Source organism: Nelumbo nucifera, chromosome 5, assembly GCF_055504915.1.
Source record: "Nelumbo nucifera cultivar China Antique chromosome 5, China Antique-T2T, whole genome shotgun sequence".
NCBI classification, from domain to species: Eukaryota; Viridiplantae; Streptophyta; class Magnoliopsida; order Proteales; family Nelumbonaceae; genus Nelumbo; species Nelumbo nucifera.
The window spans coordinates 59226384-59252242 of NC_142653.1; the positions used below are offsets into that span (position 1 = coordinate 59226384).

A 25859-nucleotide genomic window follows, 5' to 3' on the forward strand; every position below is an offset into this window, starting at 1 on the left:
TCATATCATTAGTGATTTAAGTAAGTTGTTTTTAACCTTTTTATATCATATTTATCAGAAGTTATTGAATTCTTATCATATTCATTATCTATGCTAATGGTTAGGAATGAATCTTGTGGTCCCCAACATGCTGGACTCTCCCCTCATTGAATATAAACAAGAAATGAAACTTAACTCTTTACTTTTTAGGTGTTGATTTGCACATATCCCATTTTATAAACAAAGGGACATCCCTGTCAACAAATTCTTGTTTTACAAAACAAATACCATTTTTTTTAATTTATATCACTATAAATTGGTGCATCTTTTTTCTTTTCACCTAGGCTCTACCTGATTTGTGGAAAATGAGATTTTGCCTGACAATAGCTTCCTGTTCTTCGGCTAGAACTTTGGTTTCTTGCTTGCTAATAGCATTCACCTACTGCTAACCTAAATAAACTAAATTTTGATGACTGCAGTTTGGGCAACCGAGGGCCACCAGATATTTGAGGGATTTTTAGAGATTTCCCGTGAATAAAATTTAGGCATGTACCCAGGACCTATAGGTCATGGAAGCTCCATAAAGGCATAACTGTTTGTGGTGTCTCAAGGGCTGCTATTGGCAAGATCTCTCAAGATTAGCTCTTTGATGGTGGAAGGGAATTCAAGATTAATAGTGTATTGTCTAAAGCAAAATTGTAGAGGTTCATGGTATTTCAAGAACATATTCATGTCAATGCTCTTGGCCAAAAAGAAGAGAACAAGAATAATCTTAGAGATGTAACACTCTTGGCCAAAAAGAAGAGAACAAGAATAATCTTAGAGGTGTAACACTCTTGGCCAAAAGGATGAGAACAAGAATAATCTTAGAGATGTCTAGAATGGTCGACCCGCACCTCAAAGAGTCTCTTATATATTAAAAGATATGTACAATTACAAGAATGCTCATGTAGGGCTGAAAGAGAGAAAAGAATAAAGAATACAAATAATGTAATATACAATAGGGACTATACTAATAAGATACATCGTCACAGAATCTCCACACTCCCCCCCTCAAACTAATGCATAGACATAAGCATCAATTTGCCTATAAGAAAGAGGTGCTGAACTCTAGCCATAGCCTTGGTGGTGAAGATATCAGCAATTTGCATGTCTGAGGCTACATGAGGAAGCGATATAGACCCAACAATGTAAAGATCTCGTATAAAGTGGCAGTCAACCTCGATGTGCTTGGTCCTCAAATGGAAGAGAGGGTTAGATGCAATCTTGATAGCTCTCGTATTGTTTGCATAAAGAGGAATAGGAGTAGGAAGCTAAATACCAAGATCCATAAAGAGAGATTGTAACCAAACAATCTCATTGCAAACAAAAGATATTGCCCTATATTCTGCTTCAATGGAAGACTTGGGGACTGTTTGTTGTTTCTTACACTTCCAAGGGATGAGTGAATCACCCATAAAGGCACACCACCCAGAAGTAGACCCACGGGTGTCAAGAAAACTAGTCCAATTTGCATCGGCATATTGTCACGAGTGCCAAGGTTGAGGCTGTGACTCGACCCTAATGTGGGAAGGGCTGATGGAAGAGAGGTTTCAAGAACACTCTAGAAACTTTCAGAAGCCCCAAGACACTTCAAGAGAGTTCAAGGAGATTTCAAAAGCATTCTAAAAGCCACATGAACACCCTTGAATCTTGTACATACTTATACATACTTCTAGAACTATTCTAGAGCATTCATGTACCTAAGGGAATTAAGATAAGTCTAGAAGGAGGAGTTTAGAAGCAAGTCTAAAACATTCATGCTCTAGAGAAATCCTTTAAGGAGGTGGAAGTGCCTATAAAAGGGGATCCCCTCCCTCATTTGCATTCACCAAGCAAACAAGTGTTGTATTCCTCTCTTGAGCAATACAAGGAGTTCCTTTGAGTTCTCTATCTCTCTATCCTTGTGTGCATTATGCCTTTGTTGCCTAAGTGTGTGCCTTAGTGTAAGGGACGAGTTGGTAAGCTACTTGGTCTAAAGAGCCAGGAGAGTGCTCTAAGTGGGGAAGGCTGACTTGGGAGCGACGGACCGCTACCCAGGTGCTGCACGAGACGCTAGAGGAATCTAGGTCCGAGTTGGCCCCATTACAAAGATTAGCGGCCATGAGTGGTCCAAAGAACCATATCCTAGATCACATACAAGAAAGGTTGGAGCAAGATGTGCTATCCAAAGAGCTGATCAAGGCAGCCCAAGAAGGCAAGACAAGGCGATTTTTGGTGCAAGATGGATTACTTTATACTAAGGGGAATAGGTCCTATGTGCCCAAGTGGGGTAATCTACGGGAGATATTACGAAAGTGTTATGACACTCCATGGGCTGAGCATCCAAGCCAGCGCCACACCTTAGCCTTGGTTGAAGCAGCTTATTATTGGCCTCACATGACAGATGATGTAGAGGCCTATGTTCAGATATGCCTTGTGTGCTAATAGGACAAGGTGGAGCAATAGGCACTACGTAGTTTGTTGGAACCTTTACCCACACCTGAGTGCCCATGGGAGAGTGTCTCCATGGACTTCATCTCAGCCTTTCCAAAGTCAGAAGGGTGCCCACTTATTAGCACACAAGGCATATCTGGACAAATTTTTCAAGTATGCGCCCGACCAATTGCACAACAAAAGAGGTTGCTTGCTTATTCATGAAGAACATAGTGAAATACTGGGGTGTACCTAAGAGCATCATTAGTGATTGGGACCCCAGGTTCATAGGCAAGTTCCACACAGAGTTGTTCAAACTCTTAGGATCGGAGTTGTGCTTCTCCACCAACTTTCACCCTCAGACAGATGGTCAGACAAAGCAGGTTCAAACTCTTAGGATCGGAGTTGTGCTTCTCCCAGCTTTCATGAAGAACACTATGTGAGTGCCAACCAAACGGATTGGACTAAGAGGTTGGACGTAGCCCAGTCCTAACTTACGGAAGCATGAGTTAACCAACCAAAGCCCCTTTGAACTTGCCATAGGACAACAACCGATAGCGCTTGCGGTTGGCTATACAAGAAAGAATCCAGAAGCCTATCGTGCTGCCTAGAGTTGGGAGGAACAGGCAGACTTGGCTCAAGCCTACTTGGCCAAAGCCACCAAAAAGATGAAAAAGTGGGCTGACCAAAAGAGGTGGCACGTGGAATTCAACATTGGGGACTTGCTTGTCAAGCTACTCCCTCAACAGTTCAAGTTCCTAAGGAAGGTGCACAAGGGGTTGGTCGGAGATATGAAGGGCCATTCCCCATTGTCAAGAGGGTGGGCAAGGTGTCATACCAAGTCCAACTACCCTCTAGGCTAAAGATACATCTTGTTTTCCATGTGAGCTACCTCAAACCATATCACAAAGACATGGAGGACCCAGCCTAAGTGACTCATAGAGGGCACCCACGGTTGTGGTCACATCGTTTGACAAAGAAGAAAAATGCATCCTAACAGATCGGACGATGAGAAGGTGTGGCGTGCCACCCTACAAGGAATACTTCATCAAGTGGAAAGACTTTCCAAACAAAGTGAGTTGGGAACGCATAGAAGATCTTTGGCACTTTGAACACTTGATTTGTCACTACCATGATGAAGAAGCAATGAGGACGTCACCAAATTAAGTGGGGGAGGATGTCACGAGGTGCCAAGAATGAGGCTATGTGACTCGACCCTACCGTGGGAAGGACTGATGGAAGAGAGGTTTCAAGAACACTCTAGAAGCTTTCAGAAGCCCCAAGACACTTCAAGAGAATTCAAGGAGATTCCAGAAGCATTCTAAAAGCCTAATGAACATCCTTAAACCTTGTACATACTTGTACACACTTCTAGAACTATTCTAGAGCATTCATGTACTTAAGGGAACAAAGTTAAGTCTAGAAGGAGGAGTCTAGAAGCAAGTCTAGAACATTCATGTTCTAGAGAAATCCTTTAAGGAGGTGGAAGTGCCTATAAAAGGGGACCCCCTCCCTTATTTGCATTCACCAAGCAAACAAGTGTTGTATTCCTCTCTTGAGCATTACAAGGAGTTCCTTTGAGTTCTCTGTCTCTCTTTCCTTGTGTGCACTGTGCCTTTGTTGCCTAAGTGTGCGCCTTAGTGTGAGGGACGAGTTGGTAAGCTACTTGGAGTACTCTAAGTGGGGAAGGCTGACTTGCGGAGCGACGGACTGCTGCCCAAGTGCTGCACGAGACGCTAGAGGAGTCTAGGTCCGTGATAACATGCTCTCAACTGAATAGGAGAGGAGAAGAACAATAACTGGATAACTCACCTAATAAGCCAATAGTAGAAAAGGTGGAAAATATAGCCAGATGTTACCAATTGTCAATTTTCTTTTTTTTTTTTTGATAAATGATATTAGCTTTATTAGAACATAGTTAAGTATCACAGAGTACAACCAGCAGAGGCACGAGATACAGCCCCTGCCATATAACCAGATTACAACTGAGTCCAGAATAATTCAGACTTATGCACCCCCTGTTTTGCAAAGAAATCAGCTATCCCGTTAGCTGACCTCCTTTCCCATTGGACTGAAATTGTCATATCTCTGACCAGCCACTTAAACCACCCTATTGCCAGTTTATGAGTCACCTTCACTTAACAATCTATCATAATTTAAAATCTCTAGGAAACTTTACTCCTTGCGGGACAGCTTGGAACTCTGCAAAAACCGAGTCCCGTACTCCAACTGAACCTGAGAACATAGCAATAATATGACCTTCATAGTTTCTAAAAACTCCCCCTATACCAGCCGGCTTAGGTTCCCTAGGCTGTAGCCACCAAAGTTCCGTTTGATAAATCCTTCATCCGGTGGTTTCCAGCCCACAACAGGTTTACTCCTTGTAGCAGAACTACTAGCTACAGCTTCCAAATTTCTCCACATATCATCAAAGGAGAAATCAGAAAATAACTTTAGAGACTTGGCCCACATTAAAGCTCTATATAAGATGCAATCCAGAACTGCTTCCTTTTTTCTTTCATTATCATTGAACACTGTGCCATTCCTTTCCTCCCACACCGTCCAAATCAATGCAGTCCTGGTACATCTCCACAGAATTTTACCCCTTCTATTTGGCCAACTGAAAGTCGTTGGTTCAAAGAGACTTCTAATCTGAGTAGGCAAGCTCCACCTTTGACCAAGAAGCTCAAAAATCTTTTCCCAGAGACTATCAACAAACAGGCAGGATATCAGAAGTTGGTAGCAGTTTTCTCCACTTGCTTTACACATGGTACACCGGTTAGGGGACACCGGGACAGGCACATAAAGGATCTTCTTTTTGCAAAACATCCGGAGTGTTTATTTTCCCATGGAAATCTTCGCAACACAAAGCCCCAACCTTGGGAGGAATAGATTTAGACCAGATTTCATCAGCAAGGCAAGGAAGATAGTTTGGGTCTGAACACAAGAAAGAAAAAAGGAGGCACAAGAAAAACGACCTTTGGGGTGTGGAATCCAAATCCGGCCATCTGATTTAGAGAAATCCAGGGCAACTGAATCAAGAATTTGTAACAAGAAGGTTGCCCTTTCTGATTCATGGTCCCTTAAATTTCTTAACCCTTTCTGATACAAGCCATAACCTTTGCTCAATTATGAGTTTAATCCCAAAATTATTCTTATAGCTTTGTATGGCACATGTTTTTAAATGTAGGCACCATAGTGTTTTTCTCCATTCATCTAGCACCATCTTTGTCTTCATTATCTTAATAAATAGTTTAATTAGCCATAATAAGCCTACCTCTTCCATACCTTTCCACCTAACACCTTTTTCTTCATCCTGTTTAGCATCTTATTCACTTCAATAATTCTAATTTTACAAGTAATGTAATTTTGTTGGGGGAGGGGGGGGTCTATACCAGATAAATAATAGAAAGGGTCATTTACTCAAATACCCTTATAGTATCATGCATTTACTAAAATCAGCCCTATAGTTAGCATTTTACTAAAACACCACTTATAATTTGCAACGGATTTAATCAATCTTCCATTAGATGATAGTGGAAAATGATAGTGTTGACCCTAATGTTCATTTAAATAAATTTAACCAAAAGAAAATAGAAACAAAAATAGCATTTTTGCCCTTAATAAGACACAGGCAACCGCTTTATTGGCTATATTTGGCCAATTTTGTTTTCTGTATAAAAAAGTGATAAGGGTATTTTTGGAATAAAAAATCATGGGCCTAATGACAAATATAATTGTTTTATATTTTCAACTTTTTAAATAATTAATAATTATTCATATTTTATATACTACTTTTAATAATTTTTTTATAATACAAAAATAACAATAATTAATTTTAGTTAGGTTTATTCATCAAACTTATGAAACCGAGCAACCCGATCAACTCGACCCGCATTGGTCAGTTTTCTAGTATTTTTTGTCAGCTTTGGTTCAAAAAATTCCCAATTCGACCAATTTGGATCAGTTTCACTTTGGCCATTTGTAAAATGACCAAAATCAAACGACATAACCATATATATTTATTATGAAAAAGTGAGAAACTTCTCATATTTCTTAGTCTAAAATGCTTTGTTTCATAAATCTAATTTTTAAATTTATTTTTTATTAATTGTATTGTGATTTTTAAAATTAAATTTAACTTTTAAGTTTAAATCTATTGAACCAACTGACCTTTGGTGAAAACTGACCCAAACCAATACAACTTGAGTGGGTTGGTTTTCACAAAAGGTCACTCGGTTTCAGTTGACCAACTCCTCAACCTGACTAGGTCAATTTGGTTGTCCAAATAGCCTACAGCCGGACCGAACCAACTCGTGAACACTCATAATTTTAGCTAAATTAATAGTCTTATCTCCAATAAATAACAATAGTTTAATCTCCAATAATTATTGAAAATTTATAGTGAAAATACACAATTATTGAAAATATATTGGTAATGAAAAAATACAATAATTACAAAAATACAATAAGTACTAAAAATATATTAATTTAGTCAATAAATAGTATAATCTCTAATAATAGTTTAATCTCTAATAAATATTAATTAGGCAATAAGTTATAACAAAAATACAATAAATACAATAAGTACAATAAATGAAATTCAAAAAAATTCAATAGTAGTAGTTTATTCTCCAATAGTTATTGAAAGTTTTCTGTTAAATAACAAAACAAAATAAATTTATACATAATCATTGAAAATACATTTATCACAAAAACAATAGATAATTACTGAAATACAATAAATATTAATTTTAGTATATATAATTATATAATAAATACAGATTAAGAGTTTAAAATTATTATTAATAAATATTATTTTTTTGAAAGTTATTTTCTCGAATTATTATTTGATATAAGTGAAATTAGTTATTTACAATATTATGTAAAAATATTAAATTATTATTTATTTCAATATTATGTTAGAATTATATTTCTAATTTTCAGATTTTTTTAAATTCATTACATAATTTCTTTATTTTAACTAATAAAAATCTAGTTATGTTAAATATTTAGTTATTTAAATACTTAAATAATAGTAAAATATTTAAATTTTAAGATATTAATTATTTATTGAATTTAATTATCCATAAAATCATAATTTATACCATTATCACATAATTTCATTATTAATTTTGTAATATATAAAATTATTATTAATTTCAATATTATGTTATAATTATTTTTCTACTTTGATTTTTTTAATTTATTTCATAATTCCGTTATTTTAACTATTTAAAATCTAGTTATGTTAAATATTTAAAGCTATTACATATTATTAAATATTTGAGAAACATTTAAATTGATAATCCGGAAAAACATAATTTAGATTGTTAGTACATAATTTCGTGATATATTTTGTAAAAATACAAAATTATTGTTTGTGTTTTTAATAAATATTTTAAAGTTATTATATAATTTTGTTAGAATATTTAAATAATTCTTAAATTTTTTAATCCAAATTTATTTAGATAGATATAGATAAAAAGTAGGGGAGAGGATAAATAGGAATTAGAGATAATATAGAGAAACTCTCTATAAATTAGAGATAATTTTGGAGATAAATAGGAACTAAAGATAATTTTAGGAGAAGAGATTATTTAGGTTCTGGTTTCAAAAATGACAGAGAATAAAAAAATCAAGAAAAGATGTAATTTTGTTGGGGGGGGGTTCTACACCAGAATAATGTAATTATGGTGGGCACTTGGGATAACTAATGTACTTCAATGGAACTCTATGTTGTACTATGCTTTCCAATGATAGATTTGGATCCGGCTACTTCTCTCTTGAGGAGCTAGTGGATTGTATACATCTCATCGTGTTGCATTTAATAAAGTTTGATCTGGTTACTGATAAAATAGGTTCAGAATTATTTTTATCTTGTAAAATGTAAACATCTTCGCAAGCTGTTTTGATCTTTTATGACTCATATTGTCTCTTGATAACATGTCTTGATGGCTTATTTAGTTGTTTAATGCCTCTCAAATATTCCTTTTATTTACTTATTTGATGTTGTCAGTGAGTAGGGCATTTCCCTCAGAAATTGTAACGGGATCATCCAATAATAATATTGAACTAGGATGTTTAACCTAGCTTTCGTGCCTGAATCATTTTCTCTCTTTTGCTTCTATATTCTCCTTTTGGCTTGTCTTTTAGTGCCTTTGAGACACTTGAGCTTCTACAACACAGTTTTGTTCTTTTTGTTTTTGCAATTCAGGTTAGCCTTTGTGAGCTAGATAATGAGATGTCAAGAAAGTTAATGGCAATACTAAAGAGATTTAGGGCAAGCAACCCTTCCTATTATCAGCTGCCCCAGCTTTTAAGACAAGGGGAGCAGCCAAGAGAAGCTTTCTTGCTGTTTGCAAACCTTTTGGAAGACCAGAATTGTGGAACCTGTGGGTATGTTGATTGGATGCTGCAAATACATCGGCAAATTCAGCAAAGTGCATGATATGGAGGTACACTGAATTTTAAATTTAATGATTTCATTCTTGGTTTGTAAATAGGTCTTGTTTTATACATGCAATAGAAAAAAGAAAATTTGATCAATGATTTATATTCAGTCTATGAAGGATTATAACAAGCACTTTTCTCAGGCAACTAAATATTCTATTGAGAGAAGGAAAAGATGTCATGGTACCGGAAAATGTTTTCAAAAAGATATATGTTATCACGGAAGACATGTGAGAAAAAAACTGGCATGATAGGGAGGTTATATTTGAGGTTGTCCTTGAATGTACATTTCCTTGCCCTTGTTAGTGTCCGGGAAGAGGTTCTTTAGAGGTTTCCAGTTTTAGATGTGGAGGTTGCTGGGTACAAGGAAGCAAGTTCACCAGCAATATTTCGTTTTTTCCCTTTTTTTCTTTGTTTTCTCACAATGATTTAAACCAGCATGTAAAATTAACTTCTTGATTTTTGTGTTAAAAGTTTACACTGGAACAAAAAGGCTTTAATTTGGAATATTTATTGTATTCTTTTAAAGACTTGTTAAAAAAGTTTAAAACCATCAATGACAACAGAATTATTTTTCTTATCAGCTCCTGATTTAATGGTTTTAACTTTTTGGGTTCTAATGGGTTCCGATGATTTAATCGTTCAACTGATTGGTCAGTAAGATCATCATATTAAATTATTATTATCATATGTTAGGTAACCATCTTTATGGTGTGCAGGCACAGTGAAGTAATACAACTAGGTTTTTCTTGATGCATCTGATACTTTTACCCCCATCTCTAAAGGACTCTAGAGAAACAAGAAAACGGCTTTCCCTTCCCTTTGTTTTTTTTTTTTTTTTCTTGGAGGAGAAATGGGTAAGTCACTCAAACATTGGCATCTCTCTTTTACCTCCTCAATAGATAAGTCAATCGCTCCCTCCTGAAATCTTGGAGGCTGTGGTAGCAGGACCATTTAGATGGTAGTGATGGGTTTTGGTGGGAAGTCTACAAAAGCAAGCTATGTTAGAGGTGGCGTGGTGGATGCGATAATATCTGCAAGAATAAGCTGTTGAGCCCTCATTGAAGATGGACATTATGATATTGGGGTTTGTTGAAACCAAAATTTTCAAGGCCATTCATACTATCTTCATCTAAAATTCCCTTGTTTCCTCTTCATCTCCTCGGGTATTTTAATGTCACGAGATTTTGGATTTAGGAGAGGTTTTAGAGATCATGAAGCACTCAAACCTTTGTGCTTATTCTCTCGAGAGTCTCTTTGAATCTCATGAAAAATGGATGGGAGAGGATTTGGAACGTGGATCACTTAGGACAGCTTTCTGTTTCTCTTTTGTTAGATCAATGGGAGAGGTTTTCCTGTTCGTTTTTTGGATTTTGGGAGGGGAGAAATTGGTCAATGAGATTTTGGTTTTCATTGACCAAGAAACCCATATTCTTTTTTCAGATTTGTGTTAAGCTCATGGAAAAATTTATTTCCCTGGATATCGGGTAAATGATACCCATCTCCCAGTCCCACCTGGAGTAAAGTTGTCAACACTTGGATGAGACAAAATTGTCCTTTTTAATAACGACTTTTTATGAATAAATCAATAAAATGGTCATTATTTTATTTACTTGAGATATAAATTATAAAATGTATTTAAAAAGACTTGAACTCATGACCTCTAATTTCAATATATTGCTTGATTATCATTAATCTACCTCTTTATTTATGTTAATTAATGATTTTTTTATTATACATATTAATTTATTATACACGTATTTTAAAGAAAAAGTAAATTAAAAGAATTGAACCCTAATCATTTGCTTTAAAATCATCTACTTATCATATATAAATATATTATATTTAGTATTTAGATAGCCTATGGTGTATATCCGTATATGCCATGTCATCACGATTTGACCCCAGTTGAACCTGACCCGTGAACCTTTCCCTTCTCTGGTTCTATACCCAGTCCAGATTTCTGAACATTGGGTAAAACAATATAGTCAAACCCAACCCTTCAAAGATGAGGGCATTTTCTTGGGAAGTTTCTTCATTTCAACAAGCCAATACTTGTGAAGTCGTTTAGAGAAGGTTCAACTGGACACTTCCACCTCACATTTGTCTTCTTTCTAAGGCAAGTTCTGAAACCAGCATCCGTCTACTAATTTATTGGCAATTTGTATGCAGTACTTGGAAATGTTTTTGTTCTCTTTTTTTTTTCTTTTTGATATTTTAGAAAATGCATTACAAAGAAAAGTGACGTTTGAAACAAGCATCCCAGAAACAAATATTACACAGTAGGATCAGACAGGTATGAGTTGGAGATCTCCATCGAGTGTCCGAGAGCCGCCAATCTATCAGTGACAAAGTTTCCTTCCCTCAACGCATGCTCATAAGAAACTTGGAGGTCATTCCTGGTGCTAATATCCTTATAAAAACTGATTAAGTTGCTGATATTCCAAGTGGGGTCTAACTGACCACGTAAATGGGATTACCACTTACCAAGGAGTCTTGACTTTCCTCGTTGATTTTCCATTTTCTAATGGGACTATCTCCAACCCAAATATCATCGCAGAACCTTATTGATTTTCCGTTTTCTAATTTCTAGCCTATTAAGGATATCCCTAGGACACCCCTCCAAGCCCATAAGGCATTCTTCTTCGGTTTAGCCACCCAAAAAGATTCTCTCTTGAGGTATTTTTGCTTTATAACTTTTACCCATAAAATTATTCGGTTGAGGATTTTCCATCCTAATTTGGCGATGCTAACACCCAACAGCATTAACCCATTTAAGTATTTTAATCCCCCAACCCCCATTCGTGGATGCCTTTGTAGTCATTAATGTTTGCAAGAAAACCTTTCTATTTTTTCTCCATATTTTCAGTCATTGTTTTTGGAATTTTAAAAGAACTCATTAAAAATTGGGGCATTATTCCAATCGAAGATATTTTGAATCATTGTTTTTGGAATTTTAAAAGCCATCATTAAAAATTGGGGCATCATTCCAATAGAAGATTTAATTAAAGTAACTCTACCAGCTCGGGAAAGAATATTTTAAAAGCCCTCATTAACGGCTTTTCAATCATTGTTTTTGTAAGTGTCTTTACTGCCTTAAATGAGGTGGGGATAGGGATGATTTCCCCCCACAAGGACAGCGATGGGGAAATTTTCATCCTCGTTAGCAAGGACGAGTCGGGGACCGGAAGATCAGCCCTCGCCTCATGGGAACCCTGACTCCTGCCCCATGGGATCCCCACTAATATATATATTAATATTTTTAAGAATATGGTTGAATATGTTTGAATCTTTTCTAATAGGATTGTAAATTTTAATTATTTTATTTTTATTTTTTAAATAAAATAAAAAAACAAAATGGTTAACATTATAAAAAATCACGGGGAATGGGATTCCCATGGGGACGGGGATTTTTGCGGGGTCAAGGATGGGGAGAGGCTCCCCGTCCTCGCCCCACCCGGTTGTCATTCCTAGGGATAGACTTTTTTTTCTTTTCGATGGGAATCTTAAGGATACCAGAGATGAGCCTCTTAACACGTCTATGAATATTTTGGGAAAAATAGATACTCGGTTTTGAGAAATTTGGTTATTGTCCCAAAAAAAGTTCCATGATTTTTTTTAACTTTCTCTATGTTTTCCAATTTTGCTTTAACAAAAATGAAACAATCATCAACAAATTGAAGAAATGGGAAGTTAGGCCCATATTTTGAGGGTTTAAATCCTAAAACCTCCTTGCATCCAGAATTTTCTTTGCAAACCATTCTGCAAAGCACTTCACTACAAAGAACAAATATATATAGGGAGACAAAAGGATCTCCTTGCCTAATGCCCCTTGGTGGAGTAAAAGGAGTTAAAGGTGACCAATTTATAAGTATTTGATAAGTCATAAAGGTTATATGTTGCATTATCCAGTTGACCCATTTGTTACAAAAACATAGTTTAATTAAAGTATTTTCAATGAATTTTCACTCGAATCTCTCATACGTCTTCTTCATGTCAATTTTGCAAGTCATAACCCCTTGCTTTCTCTTTTCCATTATCATGGAATTCATCATTTCATGGGCCACCAAAATATTGTCGATGATTTGTCTTCCTAGCACAAAAGCACTTTGGTAGGGAGTAATAATATCTCCTATTAAAGGTTTCAACCTATTAACTAGAACTTTAGCTATTATTTTATAGATAATGTTACAAAGGCTTATTGGCCTAAAATTCTCCACTTTTCTTGGGTTATCATTCTTTGGAATTAGGTAATAAAGGTTTTATTTATACCTTTTGTCATTTTACTAGAATGGGAAAAGCCTTCACAACTTCCTCAACATATCTTCCAATAATTGAATTGCAGTTTTTTTCTTTTTTTTAAAAAAGTAAACATTTAAACCATCAAATCTAGGGGCTTTATTCTCATTCATTGAATTAATTGCATCCCATATTTCTTGTGATGAAACTTCTTTGGCTAATTCCCTGTTTTGGTCCTCATGGTTGTAATTCCTCTAGCACCAAGTCCATATTGGATATATTTTCCCATGTAAATCTTTCATTGGCTTTCCTCACAAAAAAAAAAACCACTTTAATTTCATAAACTCCTATCGAAGAACCATTATCATCCTTGATTTTTAATATGTGGTTTCTGCTCCTTCGTATGAGGGTGAAGGTGTAGAAAAATTTTGTATCTCTGTCCCAAAGTTTAATTCACTCCACTCTGGATTTTTGAGCCCAAAATATCTCTTTCCTTTGTATGATATTATTCAGTTGTTTTTGCAGGGCTCTTTCCTTGTTTAGGAATTCTCTTTGACTTGGATTATTCACCAAATGTCCCTGAGTTTGTTTTTGTTGGTCCATTATCCATTTTTTCTCTTGAATATTACCAAATTTGATTTTTGTTCCATCTTTTTATGTCAGTTACTATGTGATCCCTTTTCTTAATAAATTGGATACCCCTTGATCCCATATCCCTCTGGTTCCAACCCATATTGATTAAATGTTCCAAATCAGTCGTCTCTCCCCGAGCTCGCATCCTGTGAACCCCGTGGGTTCATGGAAAGCGTGAACCTGCAAATGAAAAACAAACATGTCACCTTAGTGAATTAACAGATATTTAACAGGATTGCTCTGTTAACAATAGATGAACTGACCACTAAACCCAAATCAATCGATGATTGGCAACCAGCGGCGAACACTAAGTTTATCTCTTATTCTCTTCCTCCTCCTCTCTTTATTCTTCTTCTCCTTTTTTTCTTTGTTTGTAGTATAGATTTTAGATGACATCCATTGATTTTTAATGCCCCTCCCCTACTCTCTCGTCATAGCCCTAGGCCCTAGCTTTACCCACTGACCAGACCGCCAGCAAAACCTGTGGTCGTAATATAGATTTCAGCTAACGTCCATTGATTTTTAACACCCTTCCCATGCTCTCTCATCAGAGCCCTAGCCTTACCTAGTGACCAAACCATGGGTGGAACCCCTGTGCATTGGACGTCTGACGAAGGAGGAAGAAAAAAGAAGAAGAATAAAGAGAGGAGGGAGAGAATAAGATAAGAGATAAACTTATCACTCGCCGCTGGTTGCCGGTCGTTGGTTGATTTTTAACGCCAAACATCGCCGGTGGTATGGTCACATAATGCTGAGAGACGATGGGAGGAGAGATCAAATAGTGAGATGAAGTCCAAATTTTCTACTCTCCTCTCTACTAATCCACTCAAATCAGGCCACCTGTCCCTATCTCTCCAACCTCCCAACAAATGTTCAACAACCTCCTTTAACTGATAATTAACAGCGGTAATTAATTACCGATAATTAATAAATAATATAATATATTAATATAATTAATTAAATTCTAAACCGTTTTAATTAATTAATACTAATTAATAACTGATAATTAATTTCTGATAATAATTAACAGCGGTAATTAATTACTGATAATCAATAAATAATATAATTAATTAAATTCTAAACCGTTTTAATTAATAGCGATAATTAATTACCAGTAATAATTACTTACGATTAACAACGATTTTAGTAATGATAATTATTAATTTCGATATAATCACTTAATATTTATATTAATTCAGTAATAATTATTTGGTTTACTGAATGTTAAATTAGTAATAATTATTATTAAGTAATAATATATTCTCATTATGTATGTACTTATTTTGTGTATATTAAGTAATAAATTTGTTATAATTATTTTGTTAGTTAATTAATGAAATAATAATTGCTTTTATAATTAATTTAGTAACCAATATTGAATAATTGAAAGTTTTATAATTTAACATTCACTCAATCAAATAATTAATGGATAATAATAATATTATTAATTATAATTGCTGATAATAATAATATTAGTAAATAACATTAATTATATATTTATGTAATAATTATTATGAATAAATATAAATATTAAATGATTATATCAGAATTAATAATTGTCATTATTAAAATCGTTGTTAATTATAAGTAATTAATTATCGCTGTTAATTATCAGTTATTAATTAATAGTAATTAATTAAGACGGTTTAGAATTTAATTAATTATATTAATATATTATATTATATTATTTACTAATTATCCGTAATTAATTATAAGTAATCATTATCAGTAATTAATAACCGCTGTTAATTATCAGTTCGGTTTAAATTCTAAACCGTTTTAACAGCGATAATTATTAATAACTGATAATTAAAGTTAAAGGAGATCGTTGGACATTTGTTGGAAGATTGGATAGATAAGGACAGGTGGCCTGATTTGACTGGGTTAGTAGAGAGAAGAGGAGGAAATGGTTAGTAGCGTTAACAGAGAAATCACGTTAAATGCTTGTTAATTCACTAGGGTGACGTGGTTGTTTTTCATTTGCAGGTTCACGCTTTCCATGAACCCACGAATTCATAGGACGCAACATGCAAGCTCTCTCTCCCCACATTTGTTCAAACCTAAACAGCTTAGGACCAAAATCCATTCTCTGCCCCATTCGAAGTAAGATGGGAGTGCGGGCAAAGGGATAGAAAGAGATCCATTAATCATTTATCAGAGTTCGATCCAATTTTTCAAAAATCCATAACTTTTTAATGTAAATTTCGTACCCCTTGTTTCTAGCTCAAAGAAGTTACGGTCATCAATAAAATTATTGAAAATGTTTAGTTGAGTTGGGCTAGCAAATCTTCCCCCAACTTTTTCGTCTGAGGATTATATAATAATTCACTTTCTAGAAGCTCAAACTTGTAGAAACCAATGAGCCAATATGGGTCTAGAAACACAAATTATCTCAGGTTTTCTAGATTATGTAAAGAATTTAAAATAAAAGAAGGGGTCTAGAATGTCGGTTTGCTTTGTTTCACCAACTTAGCTCTAGTATATGTTGGAGAAATGGGGTCATTATAACTTTGGAGGAGAAGCTCTGAGGCGCGTCTAAAGACACTTTCTTAAGAACGTTATTTGCCCCTACTCAGTATCACTAAGTTTGTTGTTGGGTTATAGGCAAATTTGTTCCCAGAATACAACAGAGCCTTGGGTGAGAATCTGCAACCAGCAAAGTTGAAGTCTCTAAAAAACCCTTCTGTGAGACTATAGCAGACCGGGCTGAGAGAGAGAGAGAGTGAATTTTGAAATTGTGTGTTTTTGGAGTTTGATTCATGCTCCTTAAATAGTTTATGAAGAGGTATGAAGAAAAGGTAAGTGCTGGTTTAGAGAAGGCACCTTGAACAGTCACAATTTCAAACGTTATGACTGTTTAAAAAGTAGTTAACAGAGTTAATGACTGTTAACTTTGAATTGTGCCTCTTGATCACACTCGATTGAATCGTGACCGTTGATCTCATCAACGGTGATCAACGGTCAGCATCGCACCACCGCGAGTCACGTGGGTGCGCGCGAAGTGCAAGCAAAGTGCGCCTCATTGCGCCGCACACGTGCGCGCGTTGCGTAGTACCAAACCCCCATACTCTCCTCTACTATTTCTAAGGAGTATAATTCAGCTCCTATTAAAATACTGAAAACAAAGCTCATAATTTTCCAATGTGGGACAAGTTCAAAACTGGGTTTTGTAAGAGAAAAAACTAATTTTTCAATCAAGTGTGTAGGTGCAATTGCTCATGTAATTGACCAATCAAACCCATTGGATTTATGAAATTAAAATCCAACAGTATAAATAGGTGGTGATGGCATGTACGTTTCAACACACAAGTAATTCAAGTGCCCATTACCCAAAGCCATGAGCTAGCCTTCACCATTCACTCTACCTATTTGCCTAACTATATACTCTTACAAAGTTCGTGCTTTCCTGGTAGAGAGATAGAAGGAACAAGGATACTCATACAGCTTTATCTCCCTCATCTTTTCTTTCCTTATCTTTGGGAAGCAGAAGATTTGTGGTTTTTTTCTGAAACTGATCAGGTTTGAAAGGGAAGAAGTGCGAGAGGTTTAAGGAAAGAGATTTTATTAGGGACTCTTTGCCAAAATGGTGGCGGACAAACCAATTAATACAAAAGGGATCCTTGACACGATTAAATCTGTTTGGAGCCGAAAGTTCAAGTATGAAATCGAATGGCTAATGGAGGATGTTCTCTGGATTTCATTTCGGAAAACACCGCATCTTGAATGGGTGCTGGAGAGTCAGTCCTAGATGGTGAAGGATTATCCCCTGCTATTCCGACGATGGGAACCTGATCTAGAACCCAGATTTCTCATTTTTCCTGAAATAGTTCTCACCATTCGGATTTTGGATGTACCAGTAGAAATGATGTCGATGGCATGGACTAGGAGACTAGCAAGAGAGGCCGGTACGGTAGAAAAGGTAATCACTAAAGAAGATGATGAGGATATCCCCTGTTTGGGGCATTTTCTGAGAGCTAGAGTGCGAATTGACATCTCTAGAGCCCTAGCGGTTGCTATACAAGAAACTACTCCTATAGGTATACAAATGTAGTTTCCCTACTAGTATGAGCGACTTCTGATTTTCTGCTATAGGTGTGGAGTTCTGGGTGATGGTGAATCAAAGTTCAATTGAGTTACGGAGGAGTAGTTTCTAGATGAACTCACATCCAAACTAGCGAACCAGCGCATGGGTATGGAAAGTAATAGGACTGTTTATGGGCATTGGCTACGAGCGACATATCTCCCCTCGGAGTTCAAGTTTACAAACAATACAGTTAGCACAGTAAGTGTGAGCTCCTCCAAGGAGTTCAGCGTAAAGGGGGAGCCCTCGGAGAGTGAAGGAAGAAAGAGGATTGACTTTCTTACTAGAACCCAGAATGATGAAGGGGCGGGAGTGAAGACTCAGAGAGATGTTCCAACCCAAAATAATTTCTTGGCAAATGCTCTTTCAACTTCCAAAACTGAACTCAGATATGAGGTGCCCGGAGATACGCTCAACGTGCTGTTATCTCTGGTGAAGGGTGACCGGAGTCGGGGTAGGAGGGAGGACTGGTAGGGCGGTGGGCTCAAGGATCTGCATGAAATGGAGAACACAGTTGCCATTTTTGGGAAAATCTCCGCTACCAACCCAAAAGAGACTAGGTCCTCCATTTCGGGAACGACCTCTTCGATAAAATTGTTTGAAATCACTAAAGCCGAATATATGCAGGAAGTGTTAACTTGCACATTAGAACAAAATCAGAAAGGGGTTCCAAGAAATGTCAGAAAGGATATATTTTTGAATAAGCTTGTTAAAGGAAAAAATAAGGTCAGCGCGTCAGATCCGGATCTTGCCTTTCAAAGAAAGAAAAAGCACATGGGTATCTGCATTTTAGAACAGGTAGAGACAGAATCACAAACCACAACAAAAAAGAGTAAATCTGAACTCGGATGGGACCCGTTGAATGGGTTGGGTTTGGAGCCAAATCCAAAACCAATACTGGGTCTGGAAGTTAATGATCTTCTGGGTCTGAATCTTTTAGAAAAGCAGAGGTTTACTATAAGTCCCAACCTACCGGACCAGAGTCCCTTTTCAAAATTGGGGAAGCAAGAAACTTTGCCTACTGAAGAAGGCTCTTCTCTGTCTAGCAAGGAAAGGCTGACTCTTCCGAAAGACATCACCATTGACGACTTGACTAAGAAAACTGTGGAGGTGCCAACCTCTGAAGCTACCCAAGAAGCAAAGCTCATTGATATTGACATCAGTGACGAGGTATGTCTCCCATCCTCTTGTTATATTGACTCATTGCATGACTGTTATATTTTGAATGGGGAATCTTTTCACTTTAATAGAGAGTACCACCCTTTTAAACCCATGGATGATTGCATGGAAATGTTCTCACATGAAAGAAACTAAGGTATGGTTATGCCCTACTATTAGGAAAGAAGCTTGGCGCCTATCATTAGATCTTGAATAAGTGGGTTAGGGAGGTTGTCCCACAACAACCCCTAAGATGCCAATGAAAATATATAGTTGGAATTGTCAAGGGATGGGTTCCCCTTGACAATTCAAATTGCCTTAAGACCCTTCGAGAGGAAAAAATAAACATTTGCTTCCTAATTGAAATGAAGACTTCCCTCTTGAATTGTAGGAGAAGACTTCAGAGGTTATGGGATTGGAATTGTTGGGGGGTAGATTCTATTGGAAAAAAGGAGGTTTGGCTCTTTCTTGGGAAAAAGACATAAATCTTACAATACTTGCAGTTGACCCTTATTACACATTCACAACAAAATTCATGATGATATAATTGGAGACTGGTTCTGCTCTTTCCTCTATGGAGAACCAAAATCCAGTAGGAGAAATCTCTTCATTGAGAAATGGAGAAAACTTTCTTACTTTTCCCAAGGGTCGTGGCTGTGTGTTGGGGACTTAAATATGCATTTTAGTGCTTCAAACAAAGAAAGAGGCAAACCAGTAAGAAGGTCTGCAATTTTCAAAAACAAAATTTGCTTAATGGAGTGTGGTCTTGAGATAGTGGACAGTAGTGGGTCGGGTTTTACCTGGTCAAACAAAAGGCATGGAAACCTCAATATCAAGGCAAAATTGGATTGGGCAGTTTCAAATGCAAGATGGAGGCTTGTTTTTAGTAATGTAAGTGTCCAAATATTGTCGTCCCCAAGTTTTGATCACTTCCCTCTAGTTGTAGATATAGATTTTACACCCCCAAAGAGATGGAAGCCTTTCCGGTTTATAGAAGCATGGTCTACCCATAGTGACTGTGAGTCTTTTGTTAGGAGTAATTGGAATTCAGTTTTCTCATGATCCAATCAATTTAAATTGAGAGAAAAATGCAGACTTCTAAGGCATAATTTTAAAAAATGGAACAAAGTGGTTTTTGGGTGCATCCACACCAAAATAAATGATTGTAGGAAAGCCTTGGAAGATGAAATGAATGTTTAAAATGAGAAATTCAATGTTGTAGCTGTGGAGAATCTAGAACATAAGTTGGAGAAGTGGCAAAAAAGAAAGGAGATGCTATGGGCTCAAAGATCGAGACAGAATTGGGTTCAGTTGGGGGATAGAAATACCAAATTTTTTCACCTACACACACTAAAGAGAAGATCTAAAAACAGAATTAAAAAGATCAAAGATGGTGAAGGAAATTGGGTAGAAGGGGATGACAGGATATCGATAGTCCTAATGGAGCATTTCGAGGATATTTTTAAATCTACAAACCCCCAAACTGCAAATATGAGTAGAGTCTTGGAAGCCTGTGCCAACCCAATTACAGAGGAAATGAGGAATAATCTAGAAAGAGAAGTAAGTGAAGAAAAGATTGAAGTTGCCATATTTCAAATGGAGCCTAGGAAAAGCCCCGGGGCTGGATGGTCTCCCTAACTTTTTCTATCAAAATTATTGGGGAATTGTTAAGAAAGATGTAATCAATGCGGTTAAAGGCTTCTTCCAATCCGGGTATCTCTTAAGAGAATTGAACTCCACCTACATTACCCTAGTCCCTAAGATCAAAAACCCAGAATGTGCATCCTATACGATCATAGAAAAAGTGTTGGTAAATAGGCTGAAGCCCTTTCTTGACTCAATCAAATTGGTAAGGAGCCCATCTAAATATCTTGGACTACCTACTTCCTTTGGCAAAACCAAAGCCAATATTTTTACTCAGCTGGTAGAGAGAGCATAATGCAAAATGAATGCCTGGAACGAGAAGTACCTAAGTCAAGCGGGGAAGGCAACTTTGTTGAAATCTATGGTAGCAGCTATCCTAGCTTATGCCATGTCTTGCTTTCTAATCCCAAAAAAAATTAGTGAAGAGTTAAGTAAACTTTAAAGAACATTCTGGTGGGGAAAGAATGAAAGAAATAGAAGCAAAATTCATTGGGTGGATTGGGAAACAATTTCAAGAAACTAACATGATGGGGGCTTAGGATTTAGGGATCCCTACTATTCTAACCTTGCTCTCCTAGCAAAGCTTGCATGGAGAATTGCTTTAGGTGAAAATAGCTTGTGGGCCCAAATAATAAGAGGGAAATACATCAAAAATAAAAATTTTCTAAGGGATGATCTACCCTCATCTGGCTCCTAGGGTTGCAAAAGCATTCTAGTGGGAAGGAAGATTATACAAAAAGGAGCTATGTGGTTAGTCAACAAAGGTAGTAACCTCTCAATTTTGGGTGATAGTTGGCTTCCACAGATGGTTTCAAGTTAATGGGCCCTAAACCAGGGTCAGGATCTCCTACCTTGGTAAGTGAATTAATTGACAATAATACTAGAGCATGGAAAGAAGATTTAGTAAAGGAGGTGGGGGGGAATTCTATGCAAGCAAAGTTATAAATCTGAATTTGGCGAGAGGGGAGTGGGAGGATGTGCTAGCCTGGACTCTAGACTCAAAAGGAAGGTTCACACTTAGGTTAACTTACTATGTAGCAAAACATCTTATTGAGTCTGAGAATGCTAGGAGTGATCAGCCTTCCAACAGTACCCTTTGGAAAACCATTTGGAAAATCCCCATGGAGCCCAAAGTCAAAATTTTTCTATGGAAATGTAGCAGAGCTGCAATTCCTGTTAGAGCTTTCTTAGTAAAGAAGAAGATAGTAAATAATGACACTTGTTAAATCAGTGGTGCAACAACATAAATTGTCTTCCATTCACTTTGTCTGTGTAAGCTAGCTAAGAGAACATGGCTAGGTAGTATTTTCAATGCTAGAATGGACTCCTACCCTCCTGATGTGACTTTTAAAGAATGTCTCCAAAGCTGGCTTCAATCTTGTGCCCAAGTGAAAGAGGATGTCATCTCTCTCTTTCAAAATACTACATATATTTTGTGGTTTTTATGGAAAGCAAGAAACTCTTATCTGTTTGATAATATTAACAACTCTCCACATGTGATTTTAATGAATGTCCATAGGCAATTGTAGCTAATGGTAAGGACTTTGAAGAGCTACTCAGAAGGTACAAATGTATCTAAAGATACATAAGCACCAGCCCTTTTTTGGCAACCTCCTCCGGTAGGACAAGTTAAAGTAAATGTTGATGGAGGTTTCAAGCACAACAATAAGGGGGGTTTTGGAGCGGTGATTAGAGATTCAAATAGTTTGGTCCTGGTAGCTTGTTTTGGCCCTATTATTGTAACTTCAGCCATCCAAGCAAAAGCAATCGCAATGAGACAAAGCTTAGATCTAGTTAGATTTGCAAGTTTGAACTACTGTGTGGTGGAATCTGACTGTAGAGAACTTATATCAGTTGTTAGTAAAAACGTTCTCTCCAGACCAGTAGAGATTTATTCTCCTAAAAGACATTGATAGTGCTTTGGTCTCTTTGAATGTTTCGCTCTCCTCTGTTAACATGAATAGTAATGGACTGGCTCATCTCCTAGCGCAGAGAGGCGCACAAGACCATGGCTTATTTCTATTTGACTGCCCAGAATGGCTCTCAATTTTGGCTAGATCTGAGCCTGCTTAGTCCTCTGTTTTCCTACTTTGTTTTTTCTTTTCTTTTTCTATCCTGTTTGCATGTTTGTTGCACTCTGTTTCTGTCTTCTGTTCTGCTGTACTCAGACTCTGATTTGTTTTCTGTGTTGTTTGGAATGAAAAAGTTATAGTTTTCTACCAAAAAAAATTACTCTTACACGCACAATCCTTCATTTTTCAAGTCAACATACATCCTAGGTCCTAACATTTCTACTCTCCTACATAACCCAACATTGGTATCATAACCCGATTTGACTATTTTGGGGCATTATTTACTTTTAACTAAAATTCCCTATTATCCCAAACCTTATCATGGCCACCATTCTAGCTAATAGCCAAATCAAAATCCCCACTTTTTTTGGTGAAAGCTGACTATTGGGTCATTAAAATGAGGACCTTTTCATGTCATAAGGTATATGGGAAATTGTAGATAAGGGATTTAATATCCCTAAAAGCAGTTCTACTCTATCTACAACAGAGAAAGAGAAATTATAGAATAATATGGAGAAGGATAATCTTTCTCTCTATCACATACAATTGGCAATGGTGGCATTGATTTTTCCAATAATTAGTGGTGCTACAAGTGCCAAAGGTGCATGGGATACCTTAAAGGAGGAGTTCCAAGCAGTGCCAAGGTACATATCGTTAAACTTCAAACTCTTAGAAGGGATTTGGAGAATATGAAGATGAAGAATTCTGAGACCATTAAAGATTATTATTCTAGATTGAGAGATTGTTAATCAATTATGATCCTATGGAGAAGATATTACTTAGAAAAGGGTGATTGAAAAATATTAATTAGTTCAAGTAAAGAAATATTAATTAGTGTGGTAGAAAAATATGATCCAATAGTAAGCACCATCGAGGAGTCAAAAGATAGAGATATCACCACTCTGTACAAAGTTGGTAGGCTCTCTAGAAGCTTATGAAAAAAGATTGAGTAGGCATGATGTAAGCTCTATGGAGAATGCCTTTCAGTCTAAGCTCAATATAAGGTCTCAAAAATCTAAAAGAGGTGAAAGAAAATTTAGAGAAAACTCAAGAAAAGAAAAAAATTGTACAAATGATGAAAATGGAGGAGATATTAGGAGGGATAAAAAATAAAAATATCCTCTATGTCATATATCTAAAAGAAAACCACTCATCTTGAAAAATATTATTGGTTTCGAGGAAAACAACAACGTCAAAATTGTAAAAAATTTGGGCATGTAGAGAAGGATTCCCATTTTAAGGAAAGACATTAAGCTAATTACTTTGAAGAGAAGGATAAAAGTAAATATTTATTCTATGCATGTTATGTTGCTTCATAAGTAAAAGATGATACTTAGTATTTGGATAGTGGTTGCAATAATCACATGACAGGTAATGAGAAAATATTTAAAGATATAGACAAGTCAATCAAGTTACAAGTCAAGCTTGATAATGGAATATTAGTGGAGGTAAAAAATAAAGACACTATTACTGTTAAGACAAGGAATTGGATGCAACGCATACAAGACATGTTGCTAGTCCCAATATTGGAGACAAATCTATTAAGTGTTGGGAAAATGGTGGAAAGAAGACATTCTCTTTTCTTCAAAGGAGATTCATGCACAATATACAACAACAAAAATAAAAGCTTGGACATTGCTAAGGTAAAAATACAGGACCAAAGGAATTTTCTAATTAGATGATAATACATTGAGGCAGTGGTGAAGGCCTAGGAAGATGAATCATGTCTTTGGAATCGAAGATTTTGTTAGAAGGGTTAGGATCCATCATATGGATGGCCGAACCATGCTAGATGGCTGGGCTGATTTTCAAAAATTTCCTAATCCTTTTGTAAATCAAATTCCCTATGTTTTGAAAAATTACATTTTTTAGCATTGGTCTTGCAATAAACCGGACTAGATTTAGAACCAAACAAAGAGGGAGATTTATACTGAATACAAATACCACAAACGCAGATCCCAAGGTAGAAGTTCACGCCCAAATCAGTCCTAAAACCAGCCTCTACTGAAAATGGCATAGTGTATAGGTGAAGTTGATTTAGCAACATTTATTTCAACAAAATGGCAACCCAACTGCTTGGATCGAATTAGGGAAGGTGAGCATGAAATTATTCTAATTTTTTCTTACAAAAATTAAAAGAAAACTAATATCTATCAGTCTTTGAAAGCTTAGGTCATGATAGGGTTTCGTGGAATACAAAAGAGAAGAAGAGAGAGTAGTGTTTTAGTCTAGTTCACCATCTTCTTTTATCTCCTTATGGACCACTCACCCAATAAAATTAGGGGATTATAGCATCAAACATTTCCGATGAGATCCATGGAGCAATTCTTAGATAGCAAGCACTAGCTCCCGGTGCGACTTCATAAAAAGCAATAAAAGATAAGATCGAAGAGAATGAAACGCACGTGGTGGTCATTATAGCGGTTCCTTCTGATCCTAGAAAACGTCCGAAAAAACCAGCTACGGAACTACCGAGCAGGGGCAAAAATACGATAAGTAGATACATCAGATCGAGTGTAATCAGACAACCAAAAATCAGACAATGACAGAGCGGCCTGTGATGGAGATTGAGCGAAACAGAAGGAACGGCGCGCCAAGCATGATGAAAAACTACTGCGCGCGCTAGCGCGCAAGCGGCTGCAAAGCCGGCTGCGCGTTAGCGCAACGGCTTGAGCGCTAGCGCTCATGGAGTTGCTTGTTGCCTGAGAGCAAGCGAAGGCTGCAAGTTCAGGCGCCCGCTAGGGCGCCGCAACGCGCTTTGCCGTTGCAGCAAGATTCAAAACGGATGCACGCGCTAGCGCGCTGCCGTTGCGCTTGATTTTTGTCTGTGAAATGGATTGATTAAGTACTGGCTGGAGTCGAGCTTTGAATGTAAGAGAAAGGGAGTTCGACTGTTCAAGGAGGATGGAATGGTGGAAGGTGGATATTGGAATGAATCCACCGCCACCTAGTTCTGTGTCGTGAGGAAGATGATGAACAATGGATTTCTAGGGGTTCTAAAGAAGAAAAGGAAGAAGAAGTATGAGATGGAGCGGGCTAAAATTGTCATTTTTATAAATATAAGCACTTATTGGAAAAGTAGCTTACCAAACATTACGGCCCCAACAAGTACTTAAAAACATAATAAGTGATTTGAAAAAGTGGAT

General features: G+C 36.6%; 1 protein-coding gene across 3 annotated transcripts in view; it reads left to right on the forward strand.

Moving 5' to 3' along the window:
• LOC104589420 (protein transport protein SEC24 A-like) overlaps positions 1-9628 on the forward strand; it is a 45834-nt gene extending 36206 nt beyond the window's left edge. The window contains exons 13-14 of one of the 3 annotated variants that reach the window (XM_088887436.1): positions 8651-8891; positions 9606-9628. In XM_088887436.1, coding sequence (XP_088743562.1) covers positions 8651-8884 — 234 coding nt within the window. In that variant the 3' untranslated portion in view covers positions 8885-8891; positions 9606-9628. Of the gene's footprint in view, positions 1-8650; positions 8892-8996; positions 9470-9605 lie in introns of those variants that run through there. The other 2 variants (XM_010247746.3, XM_019196345.2) reach the window with 2 other exon arrangements.
• Positions 9629-25859: the final 16231 nt, after the last annotated feature.